At 51.5% G+C, this 17,656-nt stretch overlaps 2 protein-coding genes across 2 annotated transcripts in view; one reads left to right on the top strand and one right to left on the bottom strand.

The window, feature by feature from the left end:
• GLT1D1 (glycosyltransferase 1 domain containing 1) overlaps nt 1-11,143 on the bottom strand; it is an 87,180-nt gene extending 76,037 nt beyond the window's left edge. Inside the window, exons 1-2 of the mRNA XM_019633149.1 lie at nt 10,934-11,143; nt 10,591-10,790 (exon numbers count right to left, since the gene is read on the bottom strand). Of these exons, the coding sequence (XP_019488694.1) occupies nt 10,591-10,790; nt 10,934-11,143 (410 nt within the window). The remainder of the gene's footprint in view (nt 1-10,590; nt 10,791-10,933) is intronic.
• Nucleotides 11,071-17,650, top strand: LOC109376970 (solute carrier family 15 member 4-like). The gene is made up of 2 exons (XM_019633147.1): nt 11,071-11,675; nt 16,977-17,650. Exons 1-2 carry the CDS (start codon nt 11,142-11,144, stop codon nt 17,274-17,276), a joined length of 834 nt encoding a protein of 277 aa, XP_019488692.1. The 5' UTR covers nt 11,071-11,141; the 3' UTR covers nt 17,277-17,650.
• The last annotated feature ends 6 nt before the right edge of the window (nt 17,651-17,656 follow it).

Genomic DNA, 17,656 nt, shown 5'->3' with positions numbered 1-17,656 from the left:
TGCGATCCGTCAGTCCCGCCCGCCCCCCGAGCCCGCCAAGGCGGTTCCGGAGCCCGGGGCCGGGGCGCGCGTGGCCGGCAGGGGGCGCATGCCGGGGGGCGGAGGGACAGGGGCGCGGGGCCTGGACCGGGGGTTCCACGGGCGCCTCCCGTGGGAAGCAGAAGGGACCGTAGGTGGAGCCCCGTGGGGGCCGGGTGGGAGGGGGCGCGGGGCCGCTCCTGGAGACCGGGCGTGGGAGCGTGTCTGCGCCCGTGGAGACAGCGTCCACGGCGATCGCGGGTCCCTGTCTGGCCACAGGTAACACACACGCAGGGACCACTGGTGGCCGCGGGTCGTTCCCATGGAGACCAGCGCCAGGGGTTTCTGATGGATCTTGAAAAAATGAGAGATCGGGCAATAGGAAGCCATCGGTCCCACAGCTGACTGGAGCTAAGCAGCAGCGGCCCCCTGTAGATGTGGTAAAAGATAAACTGAGGCATATTGAAACTGTTAAGTTCCAACAAACGTCCGTTCCAACAAACGTCCATTCCAACGGGGCAGCACCAAACCAGAAGTGGTCAGGAGGACCTGGGGACAGGCGCTCGGGAGAGACTGTAGTACAGAACAGGTGGAGGAACGCAAGGACGTTGTGGGTTGGCTCTAGCTTACTAGTTGGCCCTAAGAAGTTGAAGTTTATTTCTTGGCTCCACAGTCAGCGGGGACCCAGGCTTCTTTCTACTCCAGCCTCTTCGTGTTGGGCCCCTCTTCTCAAGATGGCCTCGGGGTGCAGCGGGACTGCTGGTGCCCCAGCCCTCACTTCACCTTCCAGGCAGGAGGAAGGAAAGGAGGGAAACAGTGAGCCCAGAATGGTGTGTTTTCATTCTAAGGGCTTCTCCTGGAAGGGAGCACAGCCTTTATGCCTTAATCTTGGCCACATGGCCACCTCTCCCATCTGAGGCAGCTGGGAAATGTAGTCCCTTAGCTGGGCACATTTGCCACCCTGAATAAAACAACGGTTACAACAGATGACTGGCTCCAGGGAGTAGGATGTGGACATATCCTTTTGGGGGCCACCATTCAGTCCATTTCTAAAATGGCTGCATGCATGGAGGGAAGGCCTCCCATCACCTCCTTTGGGACTGTCCCCTACCCCCATGGCTCTTTGTCCCTGCTGTTCTGATCCCCTCCTACTTTATAATCACAGAGCAGTCAGCCCCCCACCCTCAGCTAGAGGGTGAGCTCACTCAGGGCCCTAAGCTCTGCTTGCCTAGGACAAGGGTTGTGAGTAGGGATGGTGTCAATAGCCGCTTGTTGAATTAAAATAATTGAATTTGCACTGCTGTGAGATTTGATTCCTACAAGGCTGCATTCTTGACCATCAGTGGAAGTCAGTGCGACAATCGGATCGGCTAGGCTGAAATTCGCTGTTATGCAGTTTTTCTGGAATACGTGTGTGTTCCCTAAGTTAGGAGACACTGCATGTTTTCTGGGACCTGTTACTTTATCCATTGCTACTATTTATCCATTTGCAAAAGGAGAAAACCCACAAACAGTATCATAGTTAATTGGTTCATTTTGGCGAAGTCTGTTATGATGCTCCCAAGTAGGTAATATATCAAGTAGGTACAAAGACAAATGCGTTGTTATGGGATAATGTAGAAATAATTACTGCGGGAGGGGCAGTAGGCATCTGAGATTTCTGCAGGTGCTTCTAGTATAAGGGTCTTAACATACATGTAAAGCAAAATCTGCTTCTTCCTGTGATCCAAATGATCCGAGTGTTTGCTCAGACTATTTCTCTAGTTTGGAGCACCAGGGAAAATGAGACTTTATTATCTACGCTGTATAAAAATGACGGCATCCTCAAGGGAGAGCACTGTGGGCATATTGACTTTAGAAATCGCTCCGTGATAAACATCACCACTCGACAGCTTGTCTTATTTTTTTTTCCCCCCTTCATGGCATTAATCAGTGAGGCACTTGCCTCCTTTGTTTCTATCAGGGTTTCCAATCTTTACACGTCATTCCTCCCCATAGTACTGAGAACTACAAATGCTGTGAGAGAACGAGAGCGAGAGCGAGGGGGGGGGGGGGGATGACAAGTAAGACTGGAGGCTTAGAAAATCCAACTGAAAAAGATCTCCTTATAAAAAATAAGTTACTACAGAACTGAACTGTGGTTTGAATGCCCTACTTAGTTTCTTTTTCCTGGCTTTCACTGACTGCACTTGAAAGAGACCAAATACAAAAAAAAAAAAAAGCGGTTGGTCTTAAAATAACTATTAGCTGCTTCCAGTTTTGCTTACCAAACATGAGAACACTCCCCAGAACTAGGTGACTTTCCCCTTGAGCGTTAGGCAAGAAAGCAGGCCTTGGGTGCCCACTGCTGGTCTGATGGCTGGGGGGACCGGTTCTGAACTTCTCAGGACCAGGATGCACGCCCTCAAGCCTGTCCTCACTGCCCAAGAAGACAGTGCAGCTGACAGCATTCAGCACCGCTCTAAAGCTCCATACTCATTACAGTGCTGGAGACACAGGTCAGCTCCGTGCACGGTGCAGGTTTACTAAAGGGAAGATGCTGTAGCTGCTTCAGGTGACAACCCGTCGTTCACAGAAGCCTGTAGTTATTCTTATAATTTTTAATTTATTTCTGTTACATAACCAATATATATCACATGCAGATAGAACAGAATTTAAAAACCGCACAGAATCCCACCACCCTGAGATAGCCATTATTAATACTTTGGTTTCAAGTTTTTCCAGACTTTATAAATAAATAGTCATGTTTACTGTGTGTTCATCATGAGCCTTGCCATGTTCTAAGCACTCTACAGCATTCTTCAATTGTTCCCCTCCCCTGCCCCCTGTCCCCCACCCCGTCTCTATCCCTCACTGTACAGATGAGAAAATTGAGACGTGAGAGGGTGGCCCTCTCGAAGTAGCACAGGCAGCGTGGCCTCTTTACTAAGTTTCTTTAGCTCTGACATAAGGACACAGTGTATTTTATTGTTGATTTTTATTCTGGTGTGGGTTTTGTGTATCATTGTTACAAAAAACAGGAATGCTCTATACAAAGATCTTGTAATTTATTCTTTTTTACTTAATAGCTGTGGTAGGAAATTCTCACCTGGCCCCCAAGGTGCTTGCCTCCTGTTTGGTGCCTTTAGCCACACCCATCCAGGAGACACTGGGAAGGGGATTTGCAGATGTGATTAAATCCCAAATGAGCTGCCCTTAAGACAGGGAGATGACGCGCAGTGAGTGTCACCCAATAATTGTCCCTTTGAAGGCACCGGGCATTTCTTGATATCAGAAAGAGTCAAAGCGTGACAGGGACTTGATATCAGGGCGGATCGCTATTGCTGGCTTTAGGGATGATGGGGGCAGGGGGTGGTTACGTGGTAAGGGACGCTGGCAGGACCTCAGGACAGAGAGCAGCCCCCAGCTGACAGCCAGCAGGAAATGGCCACCTCAACACCCCACTTCAAAGAACTAGACTCCGCCACAAGCACAGGAACTGGAAAGAGCTCTGGAGGAGATCCCAGCCCACCCACACCTCAATTTCAGCCAGGCTGACCTCCGCCCCACAGACCTGTGAGCTGATGATGGGTGTTGTGTAAATCGCTACAGTTGTGGTCATTTGTTACACACCAACAGAAAACCAGCACAATAAGATATCACGGATTCTTTTCCCAAATCTCACTTCTACAGTATCGCCTGAGTAACTCCACCATCCTCTATGTGTGCCGGCATGGTGGATTTCATCACTGCCTTCTTACTGTCTAGCTTTGCTCGTTCCAATCTTCTTGCTATTTTTAAGCAACATCATAACGAACATAAAATTGCTAATTCTCCGCACACAATCTTAGATTCCTGGAAGTAGAACTGCACAACGCCGTAGGTGAATGCGTTTTGATACAAATGACTAATTGCCCTCCAGAAAATGGCACCAGTTTACTTCTCTATTGGCTATCTATGAGCTCACTCATTTTCCCAAATGTGGTCAACTCTGGGTACTTTCTAGTTCAAGTGACAAAAGCATGGCTCTTATTTTTGAATTACTGGTGTCATTTGAATTTTTCTTTCCTGAAGGGCATTTGGCTTTTCTCTTTTCTGTGTGTGTATGCATGCATATCTACTGCTTGTATGAGTTGGGATGTTCTCAGCAAATGACAGAAAGCCACATTTGCCTAATCAAACAGAGATCTGATGGGCTCACAATTGAAATGGCCACAAAAAAAGCTACTTTAAGCCATGATCAGACCCAAGATCTAGAAAATGCCATTTTGATACATGGTCTTTCTCACTTCATCTCTACCTTCTCCTGGGTTAATTCTTGGGTTTCACCTTTATAATTACAGGCTTATACCTTTATTATTACAAATCAAGCAGAAAGAAGAATGTTTTCCCCTGGGCACTCCAGAGTAAGTCATGGGTTTAGCTGTGATTAGACCAACCTGGGTCACATGTCCATCTCTAAGCCAATCACTGACACTCAATAGATGGACTGCGGCCAATTGGACAGGCTGAGGTCACTTGAGGACTCCTAGCCTAGGAGGCCTGTCAGCCCACCATGAAGCACGAGGAGCACTGATTAATCAAAAATCAAGGTGCTGGGCCAGCTGAGTGGCGCGATGGTTAAGAGCTGGCTTGGGACGCCAGAGGACCCCAGTTCGGATCCCACATATGAGGGCCAGTGACACTTCCCTCTACAGCTAAGATGCTGAACAACAGCTCAACCTGGAGCTGGGCTGCCGTGAGTCGCCGGCGACGATGTGGGCTGCAGCCCCTGCTGTAGTGGGTTGCCATGGGCTACCATGTATAGCCAGCAGCCAGTGTGAGCGGCCAGCAGCCACAGTGAGCGGCCGTCCAGAAGCTGGCGACTGATCTGCCTCGCCCGGGAAGAGCACAATGATGGTGCCAACTTGGGCCAGTGAAGCAACGTCCTCCACAACTAGATTGAAGAACATCAACAACAACAAAAAAATGACAGCAACTTGTGTGTTCCCCTGCCCCCAATTCCCCAGCGCTGTTCCCATCCCCCCAATTCCCCAATAAAAATCTTAAAAAAAAAATCAAGGTGCTGTTAACCAGAGGAGGAGGAGATGCTGACCAAGGGGGACCAAGGACAGCTGTCCTCCACAGCGCCTGCACATTCACTCTGACAATGTTAATTCTTGGATGTTTATCCAACACATTTCGTAAGATTCCTGAGAACTCTATAAAATGAAGACATTAACTTTGTCGTGTGCGTTTCAAATATTTTTTCCAGTTCATTTGCTGTTAACTGAAGTGATTAGTTTTTATACAAATCAGTTTATAAGTCTTTATATAGTCAAATTATTTAACTTTTCCTTTATGGCTTTAGTGTTAGGCTTAGAAAAGCATTCCCCTCCCTAAGCTTTTATATTTGCCAATATTTCCTCTCAATGCTTTCATATGTTTTATGTCTCCATGACCATATTTTATCTATCTGGAATTTATGTTGATACAATCGATATGCGAAGCCTCCTTTTCCCATGTTTCATCGCTTATCCCAACAGAATTTATTGCATAATCCATTCTTTCCCCCATGGATTGGAAATGCCTTTACTATCAACTGCTGAATTATTTTATGTATGGGCTTCAATTCTAGTCCTTTGTATTCATCTCCATTGATCTTCCCTGTGAGGCCTAATCTAAATAACAAATACACTTATAACTACTGGTTATCATTTTATGGTTGCAATCCAGATTCAGATATGTGTAAGGAATTATAAAGCAGTAGTTAAAACAGAACCGTTAGGTGTGGTCCCACACTTGTCATTGTCTTGTACTTCTTTAAATAGGAGGAAGCAGAAGTCACTTCTTGAAGGTACTCTCACTCCCTCGCCCATCTGCCCCCTCTATTGGTGAACGCCCGGCTTTTGCAGGTATCTTGTGGGTTTTTGCAACGCAGGCAGGAAAGAACCCAAGAAGTAGAGGTTGCTGCTCACAAGGGTCCAATAAAATGAGGGCTTGAAAGACATCAAATCCAAACCCATCTTCCTGGCCACACAACTCTCACATCCTCTGTGAAACCAAAACACGAGTCATCCTGAGAGCCGAGCTAATTCACACAAGGGAGGTTCATGTGGCTTTGGTTTGGGCTCAGGAACGTCAGACTTGGTTCTTGTTGGCGGTTCTTAGTTCTTGTATTTTCTGCTTCTACCCAGGTTATCTGCAGCCAGATCGAAATGGGACTCCTTGAAATAAACAGAATTTATGACGACCCTCCATGTCCAAACACAGTCAAACGCTCGATGACATGGCCTGGGACTCTAATGTGGCTAATGAGTTATGCCGTGGCCTGACACAAGGATGGGCTGGGCCCACCAGAGTCCCTCGGCAGGGAACTGGGGCCCAGAAAAGCAGAAGCACAGGCTGCGAGTGCTGACATTGAGCCGCCACGACGTAGGGAGTAGGTGTTCAAAGGTTGTTTGTTGGCTGAGTGACTGATGTCCAGGGGACACAGGGAATCCATGATGGCTACTGGTAGACCAGTTTTGAGGAAGCTAGATCTGTGAGAAACAGACGGGACAGCCCAGGGTGAGCAATGCAGATGTGAAACGAGAAGCAGAAGTGTCATGAAAGAAGTCGGAGAAATCTGACAGCCCCTGAAATGTCCTCGGTCTCTGGTGGTTTCTGAATCCGTCCCATCAGGTGGCATCTCTCTGAGCTCTGCATTGGAAAGGCACAGGGGACCGGCAGTGGCGGACAAGGAAGGCCACTGCATTTTAGAGTGAACACTGCATCTTCAATTCCAGTCCACGGCACAGTATCCTGCAGCAAGGTTCTCTTTCCCCGAGGGCCCCTGAGGTGAAGGGGCCACCCACAAGACTAGACTTTGTAAGGCAGTATTTCCTATCCTTTGGACACCTGTGGCGTGCATTAGGTCATTCATTTATCTGAGTATTTTAGCTGCAGAGGAGAGACTCACACAGTTGCTTTTAGGATAAGTATACCCGACAAAGCAGGGAGAGGCCACTCCCACCAAGTCTTTAGCTGTACAGTCACTGGGGCTTAGTACAAGGGCTGAACACCCCCAATCACAGGGGCCAGGCAGAGAACTCTTAAGAGCAAATTGGGCCGGATATCAGAAAACAAAAATCAGGTTGTCCTCCCCTGTTCTACCTTTGATGTTCTCTCTTCTTGATTGAATCACAATAAGTGGCTTTGGCTACAGATAACAGAAAATCAACGCGGTGATCTAACCAATGTAAGTAAGATTCATTATCTTTTATTATCTGACTTCTTCTCAATTCTCAACTGTGCCACCCACAAAGCTGGCTTCACCCTAAACCTGTTCATCTTGGGGTTGTGAGATAGCTGTCAGCAGCAACTGGGGCCATGGGCTGCCTACATCACACCCAGTTTGGAAGAGTGCATCTATCTCACAGTCATGGAATAAGGGTCCTTTCCTTTAGCCTGGCTGGGCCAATTTATGTCACTCGTCTTCTCCTGGGCCTTGGGGGGTGGGGTGGGGGGTGGCATCTGGGTTCCTGAAAGAGTCACTGTGAAGAGCAGGACAGACCAGCGTTGGTTTTGCCTAGCCAGATCCAGAAACAATGAAGGTAGTTTCTTCCAGGCTAGATGGGCATCTGATGGGGAGCAGTGGTGGCGGTGGGTGTGGGTGTGGGTGGAGACAAATAAACACCTGAGTTGAATCCGGATTCTGTTTGGACCGACAAGGAGGGTGAGGGTGGGTGTTGGACAAGTAAGCAACCGTGCCCTTGCATGGGGGCGCCGGGCAGTGGTATCAGACAGAACTCTCTGCAGGGATGGGGGGTGTCCAACATGGGCGTTGCCAGTCACGTGTGGCTACTGAGCACCAGAAATGTGGCTGGTGTGACTGAGGGACAGCAGTTTCATTTTATTAAATTGGAGCTAGTCTAAGTTCAAGTGCTGCGCTGGACAGTGCAGACATTGAGGATATTTTTTCCACGGTAAGGAAAACAAGACAATGGAGAGGCGAGGATTTCGGTAAGCTGGAAAGGGCGTGCCTCATTAAAGGCAGTGCTGCTACCTGCAGACTGGCTGTGGGGGAAGGCAGCTGTGTTTCCCCTCTCTAATGCTGGGTACAAGCCTCCTCAGAACTTACTCGTTTATAACAACTATCTTATGTGTTCACATTTCTGCCGTCTGGGTTGAGGCTCGGCAGGGCAGTTTTGCAGTTTTTCTTTTGGTCTCGCTGGTCGTTACTTGTGTGGCTTCATTCAGCAGGCAGGTGGGCTGGGATGCTGGAGCAATGGGACTGCCCCCCCCCCCCGGGTCGTTGCTGACTGTCCTTCAACATGTGACCTCTCCAGCAAGGTAGCTGGACTTCTTATATGGGGTCAGGGCTCTTACAGGCACAGAGGTGAGACCTTCTTAAGGTGTAGGCCTGGACCGGGCCCAGGGACACCTCTGTATGCCAAGCAGGTCACAGGCCCAGCCCTGTGGGACTGTGACCTATGAAGAATATATACAGGCACAAACGAGAGCAGTGGCTCGAGCAGGGACAGGGTACTGTCACTAGCGTAACAGGTGGCCACAAGTCCCAAAGTTGCCAGGGTTCTCATTTATATTTTGAATAGCAGCAGGGCATCCAAATTTATGTGAAGCCTTCCAATTTTTCAACTGTTGGTTTACCTTTTGGGAGGGGGGCAACAGCTTTACTGAGACATAATTCACACACCATACAGTTCATCCATCTAGTGTTCGATTCAGTGATTTTTAGGACAGTCACAGTGTAGTGCAACCATCGCCACAATGAACTTTAGAATATTTCCATCACCACAAAAAGAAACCGCGGACCTTTAGCAGTCACTCCGCAATCTTCCCATCTCCCCCAGCACCCGGTCATCACACCGCAATCTAAATTCTCTCTGTACAAGTCTGCCTATTCTGTTTTCTGTTATCTGTAGCCAAAGCCACTTATTGCAAGAAAGGGAATCCTGCAATACATGAGCTTGACTTTTTTTTTTTTTTTAAACACTGTAAACAAACCAAAACATTTCTGCCTGCTGGATTTGTCTTGCAACCTCAGGGCATCAGAGATGACAGTGCACAAGAGACCAAGGAACGAACACTCCAAGCTCCTCAGTGTCCGTCTGAACTCTGTAACTGCCTCCCTCCCCGCTTTTCACTCAGCTTTGTGCTTCTTAACTGAGACAATCCAATGGAGGTGGTTTGCTGTCATCCAAAATGGCACATCTATACTGGGCAAAGCTTCAGCCCCAAGTCATCGCACGGGTCACGTCAAACGGCCTCACTTTCATTCCACATTTAACGCTCACGTTCTTCTGGCCTTTGCCTGTGCGTGTCAGGCCTGTCAGTCTCGGAACAAACACTCAGAGGTCCTTTCTCATCTACCAGCTGACGTGTGGAAGCACTGAACTAGGAATTAGCTGCAAGCCTTTTCTTTAAGTCTGAGTCCCAATGCCTACTAGGTACATGTGACCCTGCACAGGGATCTTCGGGGGTTTGCTTTCTCCATTAGTGAAATTAGGAATACAAATATGTGCTGTAGACATCATGAGAATGTAAAAAAAAAAAAAAAAGAAAGAAAAGAAAGTAGGTGAAGCGATGTTCTTTCAGCACCATTTCCAATTCAACCCATATTCATTCACTTATGCAGTTAATTCCACACATGTGTCATTGGCAGCTACTGTGCTAGATTCTAGGAATATAGTGAGGGCAAAAGAAACAAGATCTCAGCCCTCCGGCTTTAAAGATAGGTGTGAGTTTCACAAAATAAGTAATTATAAATTATAATGGATGCGGTGCAAAAAAAAAAAAAAGTACAGGGTGCTCTAATGACATACAAGGAGGGGACCTGATCTAATCTGGGAGGACTGGCAAAGTGAGAGAGTCTGATAATGAGGCAGGCTGCGGGAGGTCGTCTTCTGGCTTCATTGGTGCTCTCATCAAATATGTACCCACTGCCTGCTGTGTGCCAGCACCACCGTAGGCGTTGGTCTAGGTAACGGACATTTAGTAAAGTAAAAACGTTAATGCTTTTGCTACTCCAAGCGTTCGGGGAGGCCCGCCTCACCCGGATGGCTTGTTGGCAAGCCCACGTCCCGGGCAATGGCTCCGTCCATGTCTTAGCCCGAGCGGAGGGTGGCGGGAGGAAGAGGACACGGCCTCGCACTCATTGAATCATCAAAGCCGGGCGTCCTCTTTTCTGAAGCCAGGGGCCTGGGGGTGGAGGACACCCTCCCCCTCCACGTGCCAGGCACTGGTGTAGGTGCCCGCCGGCACGGTAAGGGACAAGAAGCGGGGCGACCCCGCCACCGTGGGGCTCACGCCATGGGGGCCACGGGCAGGCTGGGGGGGCAGGGGACAGAGAAATAAACCAAGACAAAAGGCAGAGACGATGGAGAAGCCGGAACAGGGGGACGGGGTGGGGGTGGGGTCGGCGTGAGACGGGCCGGTCAGGGAACGCCTGCGGCGGAGGAACGACGCTCCAGAGGCCAGAGCTCGAGGAGAAAACAGGGCGCCAGCCGCGCAACGAGGAGGCATGCTCCGGGCGTGGCCTCCTCCGGGGCAGTGGCGCCCAGTGCGGGTGCTTTCGCCGCCCAGGGGCCGCTTGGGAACGTCTGGAGGCACTTTTGGTCGTCACGGCTGGGGAGCGGCGGTGGAACCCGCATCAAGCGGAGGGCCGCCGGGAGGGGCGCGGCCCGCCGTCCGACGGCGCACGGCAGCCCACGCATCCAAGGTGCGCCTGCCCCACGTGTCAGCAGCGCACGGGCACAGGGTCCCCGCCGGAGGGCGCGGGGGCCAGCCTCGGCCTGCCGCAGCGCGTTAGCCTGTAGCACAGGCACAGGCGCAGCCCCGGAGCCGCTGGGCGCAGTCCAGCCTTCGTCGGCGGGCGCTGGGACCTCGGAGTGCCCGGCTCGGAGGTCGCCTTAAAAGCTCTGTCCATGGTAACGCCTCCGCCCTGCTGCCGCACCGACGGCGGAAGCGGAGGCAAAGCGACCTTCCGGGGCGCTTCCGGGGCGGGCCCGGAAGTTCCCGGCGTGCTGCGCGGCGGTGAGCCCGACCAATGGGGACGCTCGAGGGGCGGGCCGAGGCGGCCGGCGGGGCCTGTCTCGCGAGAAGGGCGGCGGCGGGGCCCCGCAGAGCGGCGGAGCCGGCGGAGCGAGCGGCCGGGCGGGCGCATGGAGGGCTCGAGTGGGCCCTCGGAGGAGCGGGCGCCGCTGCTGGGCGCGCGGCGGGCGGCGTTCGCGGGTCGGCGCCTGGCGTGCGCCGCGGTGCTGCTGACGGAGCTGCTGGAGCGCGCCGCCTTCTACGGCGTCACCGCCAACCTGGTGCTGTTCCTGAACGGCGCGCCGTTCAGCTGGGAGGGCGCGCAGGCCAGCCAGGCGCTGCTGCTCTTCATGGGCCTCACCTACTTGGTGTCGCCGTTCGGCGGCTGGCTGGCCGACGCGCTGCTCGGCCGGGCGCGCGCCATCCTGCTCAGCCTGGCGCTCTACCTGCTCGGCATGCTGGCCTTCCCGCTGCTGGCCGCGCCCGCCACGCGCGCCGCGCTCTGCGGGGCCCCGCGCCCCACCAGCATCAGCAACTGCTCGGCGCCGCCCTGCCCGGACGAGCCGGCCCGCTACTGCGCGCCCGCCACGCTGAGTGCGCTGGCGATCGTGGGCCTGGGCGTGGGCGCGGTCAAGGCCAACATCACGCCCTTCGGCGCGGACCAGGTGAGCGCGCTGCGTGGGGGGACAGGGCAGTCCAGAGGCTGCGAGGACCTGTTGTGATTGGCCCCGGGCAGGGGTCCCTAGAGGGGCGAGGCGTACGGACAGAGGGCCGGGGGGCTGCCGATCGAGGCACCTCCTTGTTACCGAGGGGCCATTTGAGGGGACACCTGGAGATCATCAAAGGAGCTTCCGAAACAAGGCATCTGCACGGGCCGGGGAGCCAGGAAGCCCTTGTTGCTATACAGAAATGTATCAAATCAACACGCGCCCGCCTTAAACTTACACAAGGTCAGACGCTGTTACTTTAAAGCGGGAAGAAAGGTGGTGGGGGGCAGGGGGCTAGGTCCTGTGGGGCCTGATACAGAAGGTGATGTCTGTTCTGAATACAGGGGCGCAATGTGACCTGATTTATGTTTGTAAAAGAGTCCACTTCTGTAGCCCAGGGGCGTGGCAGCTTGTGGCCTGCCAGCTAAATCCGTGCTACTTCCTGTTTTTGGAGCCCAGACTATGAATTGGGTTGTGAAATTGTAGGGGGGAAAAAATGAATCTTTTGTGACAAATGAAAATTACATGATATTCAAATTCCAGTCTCCACGAAGAAAACGTTATTGGAACGCTGGCCTGCCCTTCCCTGTTTTTCGGCTACGCAGCGGCCGTTTTCACGGTATGGGAGCAGAATCAAGTAGTTGTGACAGAGACCGAAAGTCTCTGAAACCTAAAATATTTACGCTCTGCTCGTCAGAGGTCGATTACCGACGTCTGGTGGAGGGACTAGGTTGTATGGGGAGTGATGGCAGCAGGATGCCAGGTGGGAGTCTGTTGCAGTAGCCAGATGGGAGGCTTGGACTAGAGTGGAGGCAGTGGACGTGAGCGAAGTGGGTGGATTTGGGATAAGTTATGGAGGCAGAGGGGGCAGGAAGCGAGAGGAAAGATGACTCCTCGGTGTTCGCGCTGAGTAGCCATGTGCTTGCCTACATTCACTGAGGGCTTTCTCTGTGCTAAGTACTTTATTAGTCCACACGACGCCTCGGCTCTTACTGTGCCCCTTTTACAGATGAGGAAATGGAGGCTCGAGAGGTTAAACCATTTGCTCAAAGCTACACAGCTAGACCGGGACTGAGCCTGCACTTGAGAGCCTGTCCTTGGAGTCTGAGCGTCACGCACACCTAGATAAACGTTATCCTTCGCAGTAAGGCGACACCTGGCAGTGACGCTTCAAGTGATGGTCGCTGGTGTCCCAAATTCCTCGTTCTCTGCACCGTGGAATGTGCTTGACACGCTTGATCTCATTTGAACCTCATGTGGATCTAGTTACGCCCGTTCTTCAGACCAGGAACCAGGCACGAAGAAGGGGTTTGTCGTCGCTGCCCTGTGGGCAGTGAGCGGTCAAGCCAGGGGTTTAGTCCAGGTCCAATTTCTTAGTCTGTACTTGCGCCATTGCACCAGGATGAGCGGGACGTGTGTGCGTTCTGTGATGGTGCAGGAGAAGTGCGGTGGGCACAGGGTGGGCTCTCAAGGCCGGGACGTGTGTGGGACGTGTGGCTTTGGCCTTGGGGTGCCATCAGCTCACAGCAAAGGCCACCTGCTAGGGGCACAGTTGTCCATCTTTGACGGCCAGGCCACAGGGTTGAAGGTGACACGAGTGTTAGGCCCCGTCCTGCACTGAGTGTTCCTCTTACACGGTCCTACTAAGCCCCCAACAGTTTACATGCTGTGGCTGTTCCTGTCTCGTCGGAAACCGGCTTCGAAGGTTCGACCCACCCAGGGCCGCACAGTCAGCGAGTGGGGGAGCTGAGTTTGGACCCAGGCAGTGTGACTTCAAAGTTAGTGTTCTCTAGGAGATGACAGATGCTAAATTAATGTAATTTCTTGAAGAACAAACATTCCTGTGAGGGTTATCTACACCACATGACAGAATATGTGCTCTTTTGACGCGTCGTTAAATGTGGACATTAAAAAGAAACGTGTTCTCTTCCACGAGATAAGTGGCCTCATCTCTCCAAATCTGACACACTCATGAAAACCAGGAGCACAGAGACTCAGCGATGTTCGAGGCTGGCAGCCAGAGCAGCGTGTGCTTGTGAGGAGAGCCCACATGTTTGCTAAGGCATCTGTTTTGGGCAGTTGGGCTAAGTGATTGTCGACCACATATTAGACGTGGATGCTGATGTTAAGTTTCCCAGGCGTGGGCATTGGTATTGTGTAGAAGGATGGCTTTGCGTTTAGGGAATTCGTGATGAAATTTCTGGGGTGAAACATCATGATGTTGCAACTTATTTTTAGATAGTTCGGCCTGAAAGCATTTCACAGATATAGAAAAAGAACTAAGGATGTGAGTGATTGGTATAGGAGTGTATGTCTGATTAGTCTTTCAACTTTTCTATTAGTTTAAAATTTGTTTAATACAGATTAAGGAGATGTCCATCCGCTGATACATGGATAAAGCAAAAGTGGTTCATCCACACGGTGGATTATATTGTTCAGCGACAAAAAGGAATGAAGTGCTGACACTTGCTGTAATATGGAGGAACCTTGAAAACATGCTGAGTGAGACGTGCCAGACACAAAAGGCATCACATGCTTCCACTTACATGAAACGTCCAGAGCAGGCAGATCCATGGAGACTAGAAGTAGACGGGTGGTGGCCAGGGGCCGGGGGAGGAGGGATGGGGAGTGACCACAGGGAATCATTTCTCGTTGCTGTGACCAGAGTGAGCAATTAGATGGTTACATGATGGTTACACGACCCTGTGAACAGACTAAAAACCACTCGCTTGTACATTTCAAAGGGTGGATCTTTTAGTGTGTGAATCATCTCTTTAAACGCACGTAGAAGAAAGTCAGTACCCTTATGCCAGGTGCTGGCTGGGCTCTGAAGGGGATTTCAGAGGCTGCCCTCCCAGGGAGGGGCACTGGCTGCTTGGCGGAGGGAGACGTGGCCTGGGGTGTGAAGCATGTCAGGCTGCCCTTCAGGACAGGTCACTGTCCTCTCCTGGCCCTTCTCATTTTGAGGAAAGCTATTTGTATTTGTAAGGTGCTGCTGATCACGCACGGTTTTGTCTCCAGCGTAGGTAGGGCCTCTGGGAAACGCGACGTGGAGATGGACGGGGTCAGGCTGTTTGGAAGCCTGGGTTGACTTTTGAAAGAAGATGAGTAGCTGAAGATTCTAAGGGTGGTGGGTTTTTATGTAAATCTTGCCAGCCCCATATATTCCCCCAGTGCTTTACCTTTTCAAAGGTCACAGTCCTTCTTCATGGGTGGATTGAGGATTTGAAATCCTAGCCTGAATGAAGAAACGCTTATATTACCGATAGAGACAGCACATGATACATTTTTTTTTCCTAGAGAAAAAAAATTCACTGCTGTGCATTTTAAGGAATTTTCTCAAATAAGCCAGCTATTTGGGCCACACTCCGTGATTCTGATCTTCCCACGACCCTTCTCTGAATTGATTGCAGCTTCTCTTTTGAGCAGTCACATGAAAGGCTGTTTGTTTTGCCCTTGGTGTAGGGCGGGGACGATGATGTAATGTGACCAATATGCAGTGACAGCCGGGACTCCTCAGCCCAGGGCACCTGGCATGTGGTGTGCAGTGTGTAGGAGTCAGGTTCCCATTTGCTCCCAAGGAATCGCTGGTATGTGGTTATTTGGGGCCTGGGCACCAGGCTTAGCTTCCTCAAGTCAGTCCTGGTGAATTCCACTTGGAAGTTGAAGCCAGCTGGCTGGCAGGTTTACACAGGATGCGAGTTTAAATGGAATCTTAAAGTTAGGATTTTGCCAGGCTCATTGAATGTTAATTTTTTTCATGCTTTGTTTCAAGAAGATACATCTGAGGATGCTGTTGGGACTGTGCACAGTGCCCCTGGGGTGATGGGCAGGCCCCGGTGTATTTCAGCGTTCATACGTTGTGTCAGCATTAACTGTAGACTTAGGTTTACTGGCCCCTTCCCTTTTAAGCTCCCCCCACACCCAATTACTTGTTTTTATATCTTAAGCTACAGCTTCTCTGCCCACAGATTTTCTGTCCTCTGGTCTGTTTCCAGGGTAGCGTGACGGTTTGAGCCCAGCTTAGTGACATTAAAATCCACTGTGTCCGCATGGAGAGCTGTCTGCTCTGCAAATACGAGACGTTCCCCAGACAAGTCATTTATTCAGTGGTCACGCCAGCATTTGGTCCAGGGCCTCTGTGCAGATCAGATGTGGGTGGCAGACAAGTGTAAGCGCCTCCTGAGAGCATATAGTTTATTTAAAACAGGTTTCCAGTTTGGGATGGCAGTTACCATACAGTTACTTCAAGCGTGTTACTTGCCAGCCCCGTAACAAAGAGAGGTTCAAGTATCATCAAGTAATGTGACCGCTTAAAAGATGCTTTTCGTGGATCGTGATTGGTTGTTTGGGCCCCGTTAGAACCCTCATTTGTTGTTTAGGCGTTTGCCCCGTGGACCAGAATTCAGATCTGTTAACTGGAACGGAAGTTGTCCAGCCTTTCCATAACCTGTGCCGTCAGGACGAGACAGCAGGAGGGCTGACCGCACGCTAGACAGCCTGCGCGACGCCCAGCACCAGCCTTAGCTAGGAAGCTTGTTTACAGAGTGCATGGCAGCCTCTGGCTGGTGTGGACCTAGTTCTCGGTGTCCATGCGGATGTGAAAACCCAAGTGGAAGGGAAGCTGTGGGTGGCCCCCCCGCCATGGGCTTGTGGAGAGTGTACACCCAGAAATGGGGTCTGTTGCCTCCTCGGTGCATATGTGTATCCAAGTTCAGGAAATCAGGGATTTTTGAGTCTTCCAGGAATCTGTCCTGGTCAGAATGTCCCCTGATCCCAGTGATGGCCTTCCAGATCTAAAAATAGCAGCTGGTTTAGCGTCTGTAATTCCCTCTGTGCCCAGGTCTCTCCAGGCAGGAGCTGTGGGGCTGTGCCTGGAGCAGTCTCCCGGGAGTGAGTGGTGCGTCTGGAATGTGGGCCGTGTGAATAATATGCCTTTGGAAGGAGCGTCCCAGGTGCCCCCAAGCAGGCGGTCCACACGGGTGTTTTGAAAACCCCTCCAGGACTTGTCGGATGTAAGCATAATTGGGAGAAACTCTCCCCAGATTGTGTAGTAAGAGAGTAGCATGCTGTTTTTGGTCTGGGGATCCCTGAATATATCTGTAAACAGTATGATTGTGCCGCATTTGTTAAAGGCTGTGATGACAGCAGTATTTATAATCTATAAAAAAATACTTTTAATATATAGAAACATTACGTCTGTTTCATCCTTGAAGTTTTTCAGACGCTTTCCCATCTGTTTCGTCCCGGTTGTTTCAGGTTAAAGATCGGGGACCAGAAGCCACGAGGAGGTTCTTTAACTGGTTCTACTGGAGCATTAATCTGGGGGCGATTGTCTCGCTGGGAGGCGTTGCCTACGTCCAGCAGAACGTGAGCTTCGTGACTGGCTACGCCATCCCCACCGTCTGCATCGGCGTCTCCTTCCTCATCTTCCTCTGCGGCCAGAGTGTCTTCATCACCAAGCCCCCCGACGGCAGTGCCTTCACCGATATGTTCAAGATCCTGGCATATTCCTGCCGTCCCCAGAAGCGAGCTAGAGAGCACGGTCAGAGTGGGTGAGTGTGACCCGTCATAGGCTCGCCTGCTGGCCCCTCCGCCACTGTGACTAAAGCACCTGCTTCCGGCGTCTGTCGCGTGCTCACTGTGCAGGGCGCTGGGCGCAGCGGTTTATGTGTCTCACATCCTTACTTGTGTCATCAGCACGAGGCGGCGGGGAGGTGCCTGTCTCCACCTTACAGCGCGCCCAGCTGCCTGGCTCGCTCTGCTTTACGTTGTAACCCGCACGTGATCTTATCTCCCCGCTGATGCAGAGGGAAGCCTGTGACCGTTTAGTTACATGAGGACGGTGCAGATATGCCGGGGTCCTGCCTCGGCGTTCCAGAAGAACAGTTCCTGAAGTGGAGGGCGAGGTTTAAGGAAAAAGAAAGAAAGAGACAGAG

This window comes from Hipposideros armiger, unplaced genomic scaffold (assembly GCF_001890085.2).
Source record: "Hipposideros armiger isolate ML-2016 unplaced genomic scaffold, ASM189008v1 scaffold_1248, whole genome shotgun sequence".
Taxonomy (NCBI): domain Eukaryota; kingdom Metazoa; phylum Chordata; class Mammalia; order Chiroptera; family Hipposideridae; genus Hipposideros; species Hipposideros armiger.
Note: the sequence above shows the minus strand (reverse complement) of the source record. Positions and strands in the feature narration are given on the sequence as shown.